This window comes from Dendropsophus ebraccatus, chromosome 4, assembly GCF_027789765.1.
Source record: "Dendropsophus ebraccatus isolate aDenEbr1 chromosome 4, aDenEbr1.pat, whole genome shotgun sequence".
NCBI classification, from domain to species: Eukaryota; Metazoa; Chordata; class Amphibia; order Anura; family Hylidae; genus Dendropsophus; species Dendropsophus ebraccatus.
The window spans coordinates 39,338,378-39,355,382 of NC_091457.1; the positions used below are offsets into that span (position 1 = coordinate 39,338,378).

At 42.2% G+C, this 17,005-nt stretch overlaps 1 protein-coding gene across 1 annotated transcript in view; it reads left to right on the plus strand.

Moving 5' to 3' along the window:
* MUC5AC (mucin 5AC, oligomeric mucus/gel-forming) overlaps nucleotides 1-9,838 on the plus strand; it is a 33,556-nt gene extending 23,718 nt beyond the window's left edge. The window contains exons 32-51 of the mRNA XM_069965636.1: nucleotides 41-279; nucleotides 601-775; nucleotides 925-1,175; nucleotides 1,376-1,559; nucleotides 1,656-1,860; nucleotides 2,115-2,293; nucleotides 2,441-2,510; nucleotides 2,906-3,006; nucleotides 3,460-3,491; nucleotides 4,449-4,626; nucleotides 4,714-4,818; nucleotides 5,140-5,180; nucleotides 5,282-5,410; nucleotides 5,506-5,604; nucleotides 5,910-6,029; nucleotides 6,111-6,209; nucleotides 6,784-6,903; nucleotides 7,341-7,380; nucleotides 8,531-8,648; nucleotides 8,830-9,838. Coding sequence (XP_069821737.1) covers nucleotides 41-279; nucleotides 601-775; nucleotides 925-1,175; nucleotides 1,376-1,559; nucleotides 1,656-1,860; nucleotides 2,115-2,293; nucleotides 2,441-2,510; nucleotides 2,906-3,006; nucleotides 3,460-3,491; nucleotides 4,449-4,626; nucleotides 4,714-4,818; nucleotides 5,140-5,180; nucleotides 5,282-5,410; nucleotides 5,506-5,604; nucleotides 5,910-6,029; nucleotides 6,111-6,209; nucleotides 6,784-6,903; nucleotides 7,341-7,380; nucleotides 8,531-8,648; nucleotides 8,830-9,082 — 2,738 coding nt within the window. The 3' untranslated portion in view covers nucleotides 9,083-9,838. The remainder of the gene's footprint in view (nucleotides 1-40; nucleotides 280-600; nucleotides 776-924; nucleotides 1,176-1,375; nucleotides 1,560-1,655; nucleotides 1,861-2,114; nucleotides 2,294-2,440; nucleotides 2,511-2,905; nucleotides 3,007-3,459; nucleotides 3,492-4,448; nucleotides 4,627-4,713; nucleotides 4,819-5,139; nucleotides 5,181-5,281; nucleotides 5,411-5,505; nucleotides 5,605-5,909; nucleotides 6,030-6,110; nucleotides 6,210-6,783; nucleotides 6,904-7,340; nucleotides 7,381-8,530; nucleotides 8,649-8,829) is intronic.
* Nucleotides 9,839-17,005: the final 7,167 nt, after the last annotated feature.

Below are 17,005 nucleotides of genomic sequence, written 5' to 3' on the forward strand. Positions count from 1 at the left end.
AATTAGGGGTGAAACTAACTTTTTAAAAAAATCTTTTTAGGTGAAATCATCTATAACAAAACTGATGCCGCAGGTTGCATCTTCTATGCAGTCTGCAATGACTTCTGTGAAGCAGAAAGATACACTGGCCATTGTATAACCACAACCACAGTGCCTACAACTGAAAGTAAAACCACAACCACAGTGCCTACAACAACAGCTCCCACAACAACTACCACCACCACAACTACAACTACAATTGTTAAAACTACTGAAGTAGAAGGTTGCCCACCCAAACAGGTAACTCATTGAATTCAGGCACATTCACATGTAGACACACAATTTCTTTTTTTGGGCAGCCGCCATTTTGGTGAAAAATAAAAACTTTCTTCTCAGTGAGGTGTGTCATATATTGCAACTCCCATTCAAGTGATATTACCCATGCGCTGTAGTACCAAACACAGCTAATGGGCATTGTTTTCTAATCTTAGTCTATTTAGGAGAGGGGGGGGGGGGTCTTTAAATCCTTATATATTGTAGAAGAATTTCAAAATGTTACATTAGGTTGGACTAAATTATAAAAACAAAAATCTTTGCTTCATTGTATTTACTGTCTTCCAGACTAATGAAACATGGCTGATTAACAACTGTACAGTGGCCACATGCCATGGAAATAATGTTGTTACAATTGAGCCTGTGAGTTGTCCTATAGTAGAGCCAATGACCTGTGCTAATGGATTCCCACCTGTGAAGAAGACAACTGAAGATGGATGCTGCGATTACTATGAGTGCGAATGTAAGTCTTAGGAAGTATTTTCTTCCTATGCATCTCAAGACATAATATTTACTATTATATTCTAACAAACAAAATAAAAAGATCTAAGATTTGTTGTACATTATTGTTCATGACCAAATTTTGATTTCCTTCTTTTTGACCTCTAACAGGTGTGTGTAGTGGTTGGGGTGATCCTCATTACATCACCTTTGATGGAGTCTATTACACTTTCCTGGACAATTGCACATACGTACTCGTGCAGCAGATTACTCCTAAATATGACAACTTCCGTGTCCTCGTTGATAACTACTTCTGTGATGCGGAAGATGGTTTGTCCTGTCCACAGTCTATCCTCATCTACTATAAATCCACTGAAATTGTCTTGACACGTATGCTGTTTCAAGGAAGAATGAGGAACAGGGTAAGAGAAGGATGCACCACAACTTCTGTTGTTTTATTTTTTATTTTCTATATTACCAATTTATACCATATTATTCTTACACCACCCCCTCCCCAATATTGTTTGCATATTCTAAAAAATAAGTAATAATATACAGGGGAAATCTAAGAGTGTGACTTTAATCTATTTGTTGCTCAACAATTGCAATCCTTTGCCTACAGATTAGGTTCAACCAAGACTGGGTGACACCAGGATTCACCAAGGATGGCATTACCGTAACCAGTGCAGGCATTAACATGAATGTGGAGATTCCAGAAATTGGGGCATTCATTTCATTTAGTGGATTGATCTTTGTGGTTAAACTGCCATTCAGCAAATTTGGTTACAACACTGAAGGACAGTGCGGTATGTTGCACCAACATGAACATTTCCTTTCTGCCACATAAAGCCTTTTTTAGATACAGAAAGAAATATGAATATGTATTTACCCTTTAAATACAGGTTACTGCTCTAACAACAGTACTGAAGACTGCAGGATGCCAAGTGGTAGAACTGTAAAAGATTGCTCCAAAATGGCTTACCACTGGAAGGTCAATGTAACAGATAAACCATATTGTAATGTGCCACCAACTCCACCACCCTCTAAGCCTACACCACCACCTCCAGTATGCAATTCAACTACTCTGTGTGATATCATCTTAAGCGAGTAAGTTGGTCATTTAATTGTTTCAGGCTATAGATACAAATTGATCATATTTTGTGTACCTTATTTGATAAAGATGAGACAATGAGGTCATTCTTGCCCCAGATTGTTTAAGGTGTAACAGCTCAATAAATGGAGTTGAGCTGCTATACCAAAACCAACCAATGGACATGAGTGGTTTATAAATATACCAAGATCTCATTTATTCATTTAAATAGAATGATGAGATTTATATATCTCTATGTTTACTTTTAAAGCGTCTTTGCTGAGTGTCACAAAGTCATCCCTCCAAAGCCTTACCATGAAGGTTGTGTTTATGATGCCTGTCGTATCAGCAATGACACAGTACAGTGTTCCAGCTTGGAAATTTACGCCTCATTGTGTACTGCCAATGGAATATGCGTTGACTGGAGAGACAGGACTAAAGGACATTGTCGTAAGTGTTTTCCATCTTCCTAATGGTATATTTGGTTGAGTATATTTTTTGAGTTTTTATATAACATACTGTATTACTATGAGAATACTAGCTGTTGTATTTTATCCAGACTACAGTCTAGTATGTCCTTTTTCTCCTATAATTTAGCATACAGTTGCCCTGCTGGAAAGGTATACAATGCTTGCGGACCAATGCATGCCAAGACCTGCGATAGCAAGTAAGAATCCCTTTAAAAGAATCTCCACATTTTATTTGTTCATTTTTACAGATATGAATCGTAACCTGATTCAGTGTGTAAACCAAGCTACCTTCATGAGGAATCCCCTTTAAGATTGAATTCAAAATTTTTTAAATTCTTTCTTCTGATCAACATTTATCTGATGATAGCTATGCCCACCAAGACATGTGTCTATTGTTTTTTTTTGTTGTTAATGGCATGTTATTTCTGGGCTGGCTGATCTTATTTTTATATTGTTTTTAAGCAAAATACAAACCCTAAATACAGGGTCGGAGGCTTTGAACTGAATGGGCAATGTGTCCCCTAACCATGTGACTGTAAGCATTTAATACTCCATAAGACTTGCATACATGAACATTTTACTGTCATTGCAGGGAAGTTGAGAACCTCAGCACTGGCAATACAGAAGGCTGCTACTGTCCCGAAGGAACTACACTATTTAACTCCTACACTGATGTCTGTGTTAAGAGCTGTTGTAAGTATCCACATGTATAATCTCAATATTTAAAAAATATTAATAGAAAAAAAAATATATATAACACATCCACAAATAAAATGATAGTTCGGGGGACTTGGTAATTGGGAGGTTCTCTGAGCTTTTAACTTGCGTTTTATAGGAAGCTTATGATTCTAGGCTGCATTTGGGCTCTCATGTGAGTTGGTATAAGTAAGAGTAACACACAAAAGTATGACAAATGTAGATAAGAGGAAAAGGCAAAGAGCGGGTTTATACTTGCTTGTGACAAGGTAAGCAATGACATTTCTCTATAGCATATAGTATCCTGAGTATCATAGAAATGAGTCAACCGGAAGCACAAATGCTAAACAAGTAATAATAAATATGCTAGCTAAAAACCTAAAATTAATACATGTATTTATAGAATAGTACAACTGACAAAAACTAATATTATATTTTATTTTCTTCCAGCTTGTGTTGGCCCTGAAGGAATGCCCAAGAGCGTGAGTGGCTTTTACATTTATATAAACTAAATAAAGAAATGACAAGGAAAATGTGTCATAAAATAAGCTAAAGGGTAGCTAAGAAAGGGAAGGAGGAGAGAGAAAGCCAAGGAGCAGTGAGAGTTACAGAAAAAGCCAAGAAGGTGTTGGAAGATGTTTCCTTAAAGAATATCTCCACTTTAGAAGTGTCCCCTGCTGGGACCACAATGATCATCTATCATCAGTGTGGTAAACTGCTAGTCCCATTTCCCTTTAGAACTACCCTAAGAAGAAATTAAGTTTTATAATTCAAATGAGATGTGTGGCTAATGCAGAGCATTAAGAATAAAGATCTAGGGAACCTGCTGTACTAACTCAGAATTCCTGTACCTTTCTATACTTTGTATGAAAATGGGTTTTATAAAGTTGGATTTCTACTGAAACTTTTCTAGGCATACACCAGCTATTCTGCTTCACACCAAAGGCTCATGGAACCACATATCTCCAGCCAGTAGAAGCATTTTATAGTATAATATAGTATAGTATACTATAGTATAAAGTATGGTATAGCGTAATAAAAACTTAATACTTACCTGCCCCTTTGCCCACGCAGTCACCTAGCGGTGTCCTGTACCTCACAGTCCTGTGATATTATGACCCAGCTCATAAATGCCCACTCAGCCAGTCAGTGACTGAGGCAAGACACCTCTGCAGTTACTGACTGGCTGAGCAAGTAGTTCCTGCTGGATCGTGAGGTCACTTGAACCCAGGAGAAACAGGAGACCAGTGATTGACTGCTCCGGGGGCACGGGAATGGGTAAGTATAACTTCTATCCCGCCCACTCTGGATTTTTACATTTGTCCAAAGTTCTCCTTTAACATATATTATAACTGCCAGTGTTTGTAATGCCCTTAAAGTGTAATAAATGTATTGTTTTATATAAAAATGTAACAATTCTATTGTCTTTATGTTCCCAGCCTGGAGAGACCTGGACAGCCAACTGCAAACAATGTGTATGTGAAAAGAACTCTCTTACTGTACAGTGTCAGGCACTGACATGTCCTCCACTAGCTGACATAACTTGTGACAAAGAAGGATTCATGACTGTGGAGCTGCCAGATATCCATTCACCATGCTGCATGAAGAAGGAGTGCAGTAAGTAGCACTTTTATACTTAGTTGTTGACTTTCAAATACATTTAAATGATTTATTGATATGGACCACACCATTTTCTGTCTGTAGTCTGTAACAACACCCTCTGCCAGGACAAAGTGAAGAGCTGTCCTCTTGGATTTGAACTTGTCCCTGTACTTTTGGCGGGTGACTGTTGTCCATCATTTGACTGCAGTAAGTATTATAAATGGTGATTTATTGTATATACCAGTTTTTCATACTTTCTTCTACCACTTTAATAGGCAAGAAGAATTTTTCTCATGAGTAGCTCCTCGTGGGTGAATGAAGTTTGTCTTATGGTGTGGGCTGTCTTCTAAAACTTTAGTTCTAGCAAGTGTTACAAGCTATGTTTTCCAACTTTTAAACTAGTAAAAGTAACCAGTTATTCATCACACACTCCAAAATTAATGTACAGTATACATCAGTCAGGTCTTTACAACAGGCTTCTATGAATCCACTTTTCTAATATGCATTTTGAATTTTTTTTTATAACAGAACCAATGGAAGTCTGTGTATACCATGAGGCCCTGTACAAAGTAAGAGCAACATTTTAATCCTTTACAGTCTAAAATAAAAAAAAAATTCGACTATAGGACTATAATCTACTGGTTTTTGTTTTTTCTTTTTCTTTTAAAAGCCTGGAAGTGAAATCCCACAAAGTGATAATTCATGCAAAAATTGTATGTGCACAGACCAGCGGGATACAAAGACCTCACTATTAAGCGTCTCCTGTCAACCTGTAAAATGCAATACACAATGTGAAGCGGTCAGTACAGACTTCCCTATACCATCACGATTATTATCATACAGGCGCCATATTTCAATGGCCTTAACATTTACCATTTGTTGTCTGTCCTTCAGGGCACTGAGCTGGTGACCTCTGCCAACGAATGCTGCGGAACATGTAAACTTAACGCATGTACAATCAAACTAAGCGACAACTCCACAAGGATTTTGAAGGTAACTAAACCTTTTCTACTGCCACTACAAGTGGTTACTATTAACCCTGTTTGATTGTAGACTACCAGAGATACTAAGCAATGTTACAGCAAGAATAACATTAACCCCCCAGATAATGCATGCAAAAATACTACTACTTATAGGCTCTATTTGTACTGTATACCAGTATTTCTGGCTAAATCGACAGATTCCTAGGTAAAAGAAGGAGCAACTTCAACCCCTGGACTGATACGTCCTGTGTACGTATATAAAAATGTGCAGCTTCAATATCTATATAATATATTATTTTGTTTATCACTTTATAGCCTGATGAAACATGGAGCCCATCTGATCAGCCATGTGTCCAGTATGAATGCCACGTCATCGAGGATCAGTACGTGCACGTGGAAGTCAGAAGAACTTGCGCCATCGAAGAATGTGAAATTGTACGATCACTTTATCATAACAACTGTTCTAAAACACCGGTGCAATAATACAGACTAAACAAAGGATGTTATTTTCCACAGGGCTCTAAATATGAGACTGAGCCAAATCAATGTTGCGGAAAATGTGTGAAGGAGGCCTGTGTGGTCCACCTGAGTGACAACACAACAAGAATTATGAAGGTATATAGAATATGTCCATTTCTGTATTCTAATTTTTGCTCTGAAATATAATATAATATTCACTTTAGAGGTACCCAGTTGGTAGTGGTAGCATCACATCATTAGTTAAATGCATTTCCAGTAAAATCTTGTTGATGACAAGAGCATGATCAGATTGGTGGGGTGCTGACACCCATCACCCCATCTGGTCAACTGCTTGCCAGAGCCTCGTTTCGGGCACGCAAAGAGAAACAGAGCATACAATGTGTAGTGCCTCTGCTGGGTTACTGGAGCTCAGTTACCATTGATCAGATATTGTTGATCTCATATGATGTTTCTTAAACCTGGAAGTGATCTACCAAGAAAAGTCATAAATACAGATGATCACAGCTCAGCCTATGGACTTGACATTGGACTTTAGTATACTGTAATTGAGTTGCACTTATCTCAACTCATAAACCTATCCAGCTACTGTATTCTTCTTAAATAAATAGGTGTCTTCACCACATAGCAATATGTTATATAGTAACTATTATTCTGGGCACATTTTCTAGCACATGGTAGATTCATCATTGTATTTTAAATTGCTTTTCAGCCTGAAGAACAGTATACTCCACCAGAAGATAAGTGCATCACCTACAATTGTTTAAGCACCTATGATGTTTCCACTGTAAAGAAGACATGCCCACCTTTCGAACGTACAAAGTGTCTTGAGGTTTGTTCATCCAGATAATCATGTCTTCTGTTTATACAACAGATCGCCATGCTATAATGGACTCATTTTCATTTTACGTTGGCTACTGTCTACTCATGCATGGACAATTACACTATGGCTATTGGGCATCAGAAAAAACAGTCAACCATCTGTGTATTAAAATATACAGATGTGTTCATTATCATCTTATTTCTAAACTGAATATACTTAGTGATATATGTTGTGAGATTACCAACCTTTTACAGCAACTTGAAGTCATGAACATGAGAGAACACATAGAGATTGTTATGTAAATGAGCTCTTTTTAGTGCCCTGATAACAGTTTGGGATATTTTGGTGAAAGGCTGTCACAAAAATCCCTTCTCTTAAAGTGTAACTATCATTTCAGCTGAATGTTTATTTTTACTTATGTTCTCATCTATATATTTGCTCTGCAGGGTACTATCAAATTTGATGGCTGCTGTTACAGTTGTGAATGTAAGTCATTTTTCATCAGTCCTAACATAGTAACATAGTTATTAAGGTTGAAAAAAGACAAGAGTCCATCAAGTCCAATCTACAGAAACCCTACTGTGTAAATCTAGAGGAAGGCAAAAAAAACTCAGAATCAATCAGAATAAATCCTTGGATCATGGCCCTATCTCATGAAAACTTAATATTATATATAACGTAATATTATATTTAAAAAAAAAAAACATCTGGGCCCCCCTTGAATCAGCCATGACAACATCATGTGGCAGAGAATTCCATAGTCTCACTGTTCGTACAGTAAAGAATCCGCGTCTGTGTTGATGGTGAAACCTTCTTTCCTCTAGACATAGAGGATGTCCCCTTGTCATAGTTACAGATCTAGTGGTAAAAAGATCACTAGAAAGATCTCTGTACTGTCCATTCATTTATTTGTACATTGTGATCAGATCGCCCCTAGTTGTCTTTAGTTATTTTTTTTTTGTAATAACACCTACTGGAAGGCTGTTTTCCAGCACTGGGAATGGATAGGAACACCTGACACCACAATCTAGCTCATTGGTACCCAACATCCCATTTGTTGCCCCCTGGGCCAGATAAGGGCATGGTACTGAACCTATGGGACATTCAACATATCTTTCATCTAGAGTAGATTCACTGGATTAAGAAGAAAAAAATTTCATGCAGCGTTTTTTAATCCAGTGACTGCAAGCCAGGTAGAAAATATGCTGGATGAGTGGGAATGATACCTATATACCAAAGAAGTAGAGCAATGTCTGATTGTTTAGAATTTTAATACTGGTGGCTGAAGAAGTTTTATGCAGCCCTAAGGAGGCCGGGAAAACATGGATACATCCTATGGCCATAGGGCTATATTAAACTTCTTCAGGTGACGTATTCAAATACCAAATAGGTTGCGCTCATATTTTCAAATAAGCACACCATAGTTCCATTTAGTATAGTACAGGACAGAATAGACAAGACAAAATAAAATCCCACTTAAGTATTTTTCATTGTACGTTAGTTGCTATTTCACTCCAGAAATAAAACGTTCTACCTTAAAACACTGATAGTTCCTTATACAAATACCAATACCTTTTGATGTTGCATATTTCTCTAATACTTTATAGCAAGTAATCTTTTCACCTTTCTATTTAAGCTGCTTTGTCAGGATGTGGGGTTCAGAAGCAGTCCCAGCATATCAAGACCAGCACTTGTACATCAGACCAGGTGGTGGAGATGTCTTATTGTGGAGGAGCCTGCATGACATCATCTAAGTAAGTTGTTACTTTCTGTAAACCTTCTGCTCCCCCCATTTGTAAGACACTATCGGAGGCAAGTAGACATATCTATGTTAACCAACTAACTAGCACCATATTGAGTTACTAAAGGTCACATTGTGGCTTTGAATTGGAAAGAACCAAGTTACCATTATTAACATGTAACCTCTATGTACAGGTACTCTGCTGAGGCCAACACAATGGAGCACAAGTGCAGCTGTTGCCAGGAAGTGAAGACCAGCAAACGGGAAGTAAACCTGAAATGTCTGGATGGAACCAGCAGCGTCTTTACCTACCTGTATGTAGAAGAGTGTGGTTGTACCCACACCGAATGTGAAAGTGATACCCAGACCTCCAGCTCACAACAACATGAAGAGGTCCACACTGAACAGCAGACCCACCAGGACCAGCAGATCCAACAAACCAACTAAACAACAGTATCGATCTAGCCAAATAAATCAGAACTTTATATGAACTTTAACTAAATATTTTATCAAACATCCAAATACTCTGGAAGCACACACTCTACCAATGGGTATCCAATGACCCTGCTTTGCTTTTTTACTGCCAATATCTCTTGAGCGAAGCCTCTAACCTCTTATTTACTTACATTATGGGACTTTTATATATATCGCTTGGCTTTTGTCAAATAAGCTAATTCTTGAGCTTCAAATGTTTAACCCTTGCTATTTTGCACAGTAACAGTATATAAAACCTAATGTCCAAAGATTGTGATTGAACTTCGGTATATAGTCAATCATTTTCAACTTAATTCAAAAAATTCTGGCAGACATTGATTACACCCTCAAAATGATACTAAGAAAAGGTTCAACCTCAGGTCCATAAAAGCATTTCATTACATGAAGGCAAATATATTGCTGCTCTATGTCGTCCTGTTTACAAACAACAGAAGAAACTAGTTAATTTATCTACAATTAAGGGATAGGTGAATATGAAGGACTGTGTTTTTTGTTTTTTCCTTTTTTTATTTAATGTTAAGATGCAAGGATGTTCTTGTTTTTCTGAAGTTAAGATCTCCCACCTATTTATTTGTCTGGTGGGTATTTTTTGACCTCTATCTATTTTCTTTGTTCTGTGCCATTGGAAGTAGAGTTATGTGTTTATTGTATTTCCAGAGTATAAAATATGATTTCAAATAAAAAAAATTGTTTAAGCATTTTAAAGAATTGTTTGCTTGATTTAAATTTTATGTAATGAATTAGAGATCTAAAGAAACTGAAATGACAGAATGTTTATATTAGACATTCAATTGTGTAAATTAGAGTAAATGTCTTGAGTGGCAAATGTTTGTGTAAATAAGCATTGTAATTAGAGATGAGCGAATATCAAGCATGCTCAAGTTCGTCCGAACCAGAGCGTTCGGCATTTGATTAGTGGTGGCTGCTGAAGTTGTATAAAGCTCTAAGGCTATCTGAAAAACATGGATATAGTTTTAGGCTGTATCCATGTTTTCCAGACAACCTTAGGGCTTTATCCAACTAAAGCAACCACCACTTATCAAATGCCGAACGCTTGGGTTCGGACGAGCTTGAGCATGCTTGATATTCGCTCATCTCTAATTCTAATGCTTCCAGCGGTATTTACAATATGACTTGATTTAGAACATGGCATGTTATTGGAGGAAAATGGGTTTGTAGCAGTTAATGGATTAGTGTTGCATGGCTTACTAGGTTTCTGAAGGAATATTAAGCATGAAAATAACACATCTAAACAGACATGCATTATCATATGTACATACCATGTGTTTTTTTTTGGTCAATATTACTGTCAAATCAAAGAACCCCTATCCACTAAAATACACAGACAAGGTTAAAGGGGTATTCCCCCCCCCCCCCAAATTATTTCTGCATGAATACGTTGCCCACCCATAGCTTTCCATCTTTCCAATATAAACTTATTATGGATTCTGGACAGTTTTTCTGCAATCTAGATGCATTCTCCCCCCAACCAAATGCATAGAATCATCAGTTCTCAGTCCAACCCTGACACACTCCCTGCTTCTGGCTCCCACCCTCCGAGACGGCATCACGTGTCTCAGTCTCTTCAATGGGCCGGGTTCGGCTTCTACCCCAGTCCAATGAAGAGAGGGAGGATAGTGAGACAGTCACAGCTGCTGCTGCTGCTGTTCACTGTCTGCCTCACTAACAGCACCCAGAGCTCACCCGCCCCACACCCTGTATCCCCCACCCGGAGTGTATCCACCCCCCGCAGCTCACCCGTTGGTCTGTGAGTGCAGCCCCCCCTCCCCATCCCCCAAAGCGATCTCCTGGAGACCCCTGTCCCCCTCCCTACTGCGCGATCTCCAGGTGCCCCCCCAGTATAGCCCGCAGCCACCCTCCATCGCCGATCCCTCCCCCCCTGCGTCTCACCCGGCAGAAGCTGTGGCTTTCCCGAGTTCTTGCAGAACTACAGCTCCCAGCATGCTCAGCCTTCTCTCCGTGCATGCAGGGAGTTGTAGTTCTGTCTGAGCCGGGAGAGCCACAGGTAGAAGAGCCGGCATGTAAGTGCATGTTATTCGGTCCCTGGCCGTCTGCCCCCACCATGTAATGATGTGGGGGCGCATCTCACCCGGCCGCCCGCATCGCCACCCCCGCACTGGCGTCTCAACCGGCCGCCCACATCGCCACCCCGCACCGGCGTCTCACCCGGCCGCCCGTATCAGCAACCGGGTGAGATCAGTGGCTTGGTGAGATGCGGGTGAGATCACTGGCCGGGTGAGATGCGGCGGGGGTTCCTGATGCGGCCGGCTGGTTGAGACGCCGGTGCGGGGGTGGCGATGGGAGATCGCTTTGGGGGATGGGGAGGGGGGGCTGCACTCACAGGCCAACGGGTGGGATACAGGGTGTGGGGCGGGTGAGCTCTGGGTGCTGTTAGTGAGGCAGACAGTGAACAGCAGCAGCAGCAGCTGTGACTGTCTCACTATCCTCCCTCTCTTCAGTGGACTGGGGTAGAAGCGCTAACCCGGCCCATTGAAGAGACTGAGGACATGTGATGCTGTCTCGGAGGGTGGAAGCCAGAAGCAGGGAGTATGTCAGGGTTGGACTGAGAGCTAATGATTCTATGCATTCGGCGGGGGGTGAATGCATCTAGATTGCAGCAAAACTGTCCAGAATCCATAATAAGTTTATATTGGAAAGATGGAAAGCTATGGGTTGGCAACGTATTCATGCAAAAATAATTTTGGGGGAAATACCCCTTTAAAGTAAAAAAATAATATACATATATAAAAATACTGAATGTAGACGAGCATGATTTGCAGTCAACATACTGTCAACAATTGCCCAAAGTCCAATCTTCAAAAACCTCCAATTCTATGATAGCGGACAGCCTGCAGATGCCCCTCTGTGGGCCATCTGTGAATTACAGGCCTATGGTTTTGCAGACTTCATAACCACTAAAACCATGTAAGAGTCTTCACATAAATCACACATGTTCTGGTCTGCTGAACTAATATTTGAATTTGGTCTTGGGACCGACACTAATTTTGGAGTCTGGATTCAGAGTCTGGGATCTGGATTAATTAAAGGGGTCCAATTCAAGAGTATCTACTCTTTATTGGATTCCTCCTGGAAATGTATGGATAAAGCTCAGGTTTCCTGAGATTTCCTGTAATCACTTAAGGCCCTATTACACACACAAATTTATCTAACAGATTCCTTTTTTTGAACTGCGGCCCAGTTTCCACGCGTGGTGATGCTCTATTATTGAGCACTGGCCCGGCCTGACGGCTCCAAATAAAAACAATGGCAGTGTTATTGTATGTAATTAGTTGTGTGCAATGACAGTCACTGGTGGTTCCAATATAAGTCATGTAAGTGGAAGGTCCCTAGTGTACAGTTTATGTGTCCCTCACAAATCTTCACTAGACAGGTGTCAGGAACTTACCCGACCGCGCTCCAGCGACGTCTGCTCCGGCCGGAGCGCAGCGCCGCCTTCCTCTCCGGGGCCGGGTGACGTCACGGAGACCCGACGGCGTCCTTGGTTACCAGGGACGCCGCGGGCTCCGATGACGCGCGGCGGCTCAGCTGAGCGTTGTATGCTCAGCTGAGTAGTATTAGGCTCAAGCTGAGTGGCAGACGCCTCTGCCACCCGGCTTGCAGCCTACACTTGTAAATTGATCAGGACTCAGGAGTCCGGACCAATCACATCCTGGTCTGGGCTCCTGGTCCTGTATTTAAAGAGCCAGCGGTCATTCACTGATCGCTGGCTATTAGGTGTATTCCTGGTCCCAGCTCTCCCTTGTATATTCCCGCGTTCCCCGTCCTATCCCTCCTACTGCTCGACTCGTTATTCTTACCTCCCGCCTGACTTGTGTCTACTCTTTTGGATTGCTGATTTTGTACTGCGTTGCCCGTGTGGTTTGACTCAGCCTGGTTTACTTTCCTTATTGTGTTTGTCTGTCCGTATTGTTTTGTGTATCACGTATATAGCGCAGGGAACGTCTCCGTGGTTGTCCGCGACCGCCTAGGGTCGGCTGAGGCAATTAGGCAGGGACAGTGGGTGGTTCAGATAGGGCCCACTGTCTGGTTGTGTCTGTGTTAGTCTGACAGAATAGCCAGCCCTCATACTGCCATTGCCCCATGGACAATAGGACCGCCATGGCGAACATCGTGGACCAAATGCAGCGGCTCAACACCATGGTGCAGGAGCTTGCTGTGAGGGTTCAGGATCAGGAGACGACTCCCCCAACAAATCACGGTAACCCCTCCACCACCTCCTGAGCCACCCGTTCAGCTCCCGGATAAGCGACCCGTAGAAGAATATTGTTCTGAGTTCAGACAGTGGAGCGTCCTCTCCACTTGGAATGACTCAGCCCTCCGATTCCAGTTCCGTGCAGGGTTAAGTGACCGACTGAAGGACATGCTGGTAGCTTACCCCACGCCTGACTCACTCGAGGAGAGTATGACGTTAGCCATCAGGGTCGACCGACGTCTGAGAGACAGGCAGAGAGAGAGAGAGGTACCCCAGACCTTCCCAGAACCCCAGTGACTCCAGTCTCCTACCCTAAACCTTCCCCTCCTGTTATTCCCACACCAGAAGAACCGATGCAGGTGGACTCCACTGACTCCAAAGCCAGACGAGCACATCGGCTACAGAACAACCTATGCCTGTATTGTGTGAAGGCAGGGCATCGGGTGCGGCAGTGTCCGTCCAGGCCCGGATCACCGCCGGAAAACTTCAGTGCCTGAGAGACTATCGAGGGGGTCTCTCAGGCGCACAGGTAACCTTCAAGAATAAATTGTTGTTACCTATTTCTTTGGTAATAGGGAATAGGAGTGTTTCAGGATACGCCCAGATCGATTCTGGGTCGTCAGCGAACTTTGTTAACCCCATGTTTTTTTCCGGTTTAGAGGTATGTCCCCTCTGGCTCAGGTGCCCAGTGAATATTACTGGGGCGGACTCGGCTCCTTTTGCCCAGGGGGACGTACGATATATAACCCTACGCTTGGAAGTCAAGGTGGGATCTGTTCATGTGGAACATCTTGATTTTCTCCTTATGCATAATTTGTCGTCAGATGTGATTCTGGGATTGCCCTGGCTGAAACTGCATAACCCTGGTTTTGATTGGTCTAGTAGGGAACTTACTCGGTGGGGTCCTGAATGTAGTTCCCATTGTATCCCGGTGTCGCTGGCAGAATGTTCCCCTGGTGGGGGGAGAGATTCCAGAATTCCTATCTGACTATGCGGATGTGTTTGATGAAAAGGCGGTAGAAATATTACCTCCTCATAGACCGTATGATTGTCCTATTGATTTAATTCCTGGTGTAAAATATCCTAGAGGTCGTATTTTTAATTTATCATGTCCTGAGAGGGAGGCCATGCGAGAGTACATAAGGGATAAATCCAACGTAGAAAGAGATTTTCCACAGCTCCTTAGGATAGTGCGAATTCTTTATTGGTACATATACGGTGAAATTAAAAACTGGTTAAAATCACGCCGATGCGTTGCGGAGGCAGCCCTCCTTAATCATGGCCATGATTAAGGAGGGCTGCCTCCGCAACGCATCGGCGTGATTTTAACCAGTTTTTAATTTCACCGTATATGTACCAATAAAGAATTCGCACTATCCTAAGGAGCTGTGGAAAATCTCTTTCTACGTTGGATTTGCCGATACGGGACACGGCCCGCATATATTTCCACGTGCTCCACTCCAAACCCGGAGACTCGTGTACCTGCATGCGCCATTAATTATCTGGGGTGAGCTGATCTACATATATACATAAGGGATAGTTTACGTAAAGGCCATATTCGTCCTTCCTCCTCTCCTTTGGGGGCGGGCTTCTTTTTTGTCTGCAAAAAAGATGGAGGTCTTCGGCCCTGCATCGACTACCGAGAACTGAATAAAATTATGGTTAAGAACCAGCATCCGTTGCCTCTTATCCCAGATTTATTCAACCAGATAGTGGGAGCTAAGTGGTTTTCCAAGGTGGATTTACGGGGAGCATATAATCTTATCAGAATCCGGGAGGGAGATGAGTGGAAGACCGCTTTCAATACCCCAGAGGGCCATTTCGAATATTTGGTTATGCCCTTTGGGTTATGTAATGCCCCGGCGGTCTTCCAACACTTAGTAAACGATATTTTTCGTGAGCATCTAGGCCGATTTCTTGTAGTATATCTAGATGATATTTTGATTTTTTCCCCTGATTGGGCTTCTCATGTTAAACATGTTCGTGCGGTCATGGAGCTTCTGAGAATTAATAACCTTTGTGCCAAGTTGTCAAAATGTCAATTCGGTATCCAAGAGGTTTCATTTTTGGGGTACTGCATAACCCCAAACTCTTTTGGAATGGACCTACTAAAAGTGGTAGCCATTGAAAACTGGGAGCGACCCAGTAACCTCAAGGCGCTGCAGAGGTTCCTGGGCTTCGCAAATTACTATAGAAAGTTCATCAAGGGGTTCTCAATTATAGCCAAACCTCTCACGGATTTGACAAAAAAAGGGGCAGATCTAGTTAACTGGTCCTCAGAAGCCATTCAGGCATTCAACAGACTTCGGCATTGTTTCTCAGAGGCTCCCGTGCTGGCACAACCGGACTTTGATCGTCCTTTTATTGTGGAGGTTGACGCATCGGAGGTAGGGGTAGGAGCGGTACTGTCCCAAGGGTCAGCCACTCTTACTCACCTGCGTCCGGTGGCATTCTTTTCTAGGAAGTTTTCTCAAGCAGAGAATAATTATGATATTGGTAATCGTGAGTTACTAGCCATTAAGATGACCTTCGATGAATGGAGGCACTTCTTAGAAGGTGCCAAGCACAAGGTGAAAGTGCTTACAGATCATAAAAACTTGGTGTATCTGGACAGTGCTAAACGCCTCACTCCACGCCAGGCTAGATGGGCCCTGTTTTTCACGCGGTTCAATTTTGAGGTCACGTATCGGCCTGGTTCCAAAAACGTCAAGGCTGATGTCTTATCGCGCAGCTTTGACATCGAGAGCTCTCCCAGGAACCAGTCTGATACCATATTAAACCCCGGTGTTGTTGTATCAGTTCTGCAGCCAGACCTAGCGACACAGATCGCGGAATCACAGACCCTGGCACCCCATAATACTCCAGAATCTCTTCTATTTGTACCCCTGAATCTTCGCCTCCGGGTCTTGGAGGAGATTCATAGTTCGGTTTTAGCTGGTCACTCAGGGGTGGCAGGCACAAAGTATTTGCTTTCACGACACTACTGGTGGCCATCATGGGCCCGGGATGTTAAACTTTTTGTTGAAGCTTGTGAAACATGTGCCTGGTCCAAGGTTCCTCGTAGGCCACCTGAGGGTCTCCTTCACCCTCTACCTATCCCTACGAGACCTTGGACGCACATTTCCATGGAATTTGTCACGGACCTGACACTGTCTAAGGGGAAAATCATAATATGGGTGGTTGTAGACAGGTTTTCTAAGATGTGCCATCTTATACCTCTGTGTAAACTTCCTAACGCTTGTACTCTAGCTACGTTGTTCATCAACCATATTTTACGTTTACATGGTGTCCCTGAGAACATTGTCTCTGACAGGGGTGTTCAGTTTGTGGCCAGATTCTGGAGGGAGTTCTGTGGTAAGCTGGGGATTTCTTTGTCCTTCTCATCTGCGTTCCACCCTCAAACCAACGGTCAGACTGAGAGGATCAATCAATCCCTAGAACAATTCCTTAGGTGTTTTGTGGCAGATGCTCAAGACAGATGGAGGAATTTTATTTCACTTGCCGAATTTGCCCTCAATAATCATGTACAACGTTCCATTAACATGTCACCGTTTTATTGTAATTATGGTTTTAACCCTAGGTATTCATCCACCCACTCCGCCGAATCTGTGAATCCCTCAGCAGAAGCCATATACTCAAAA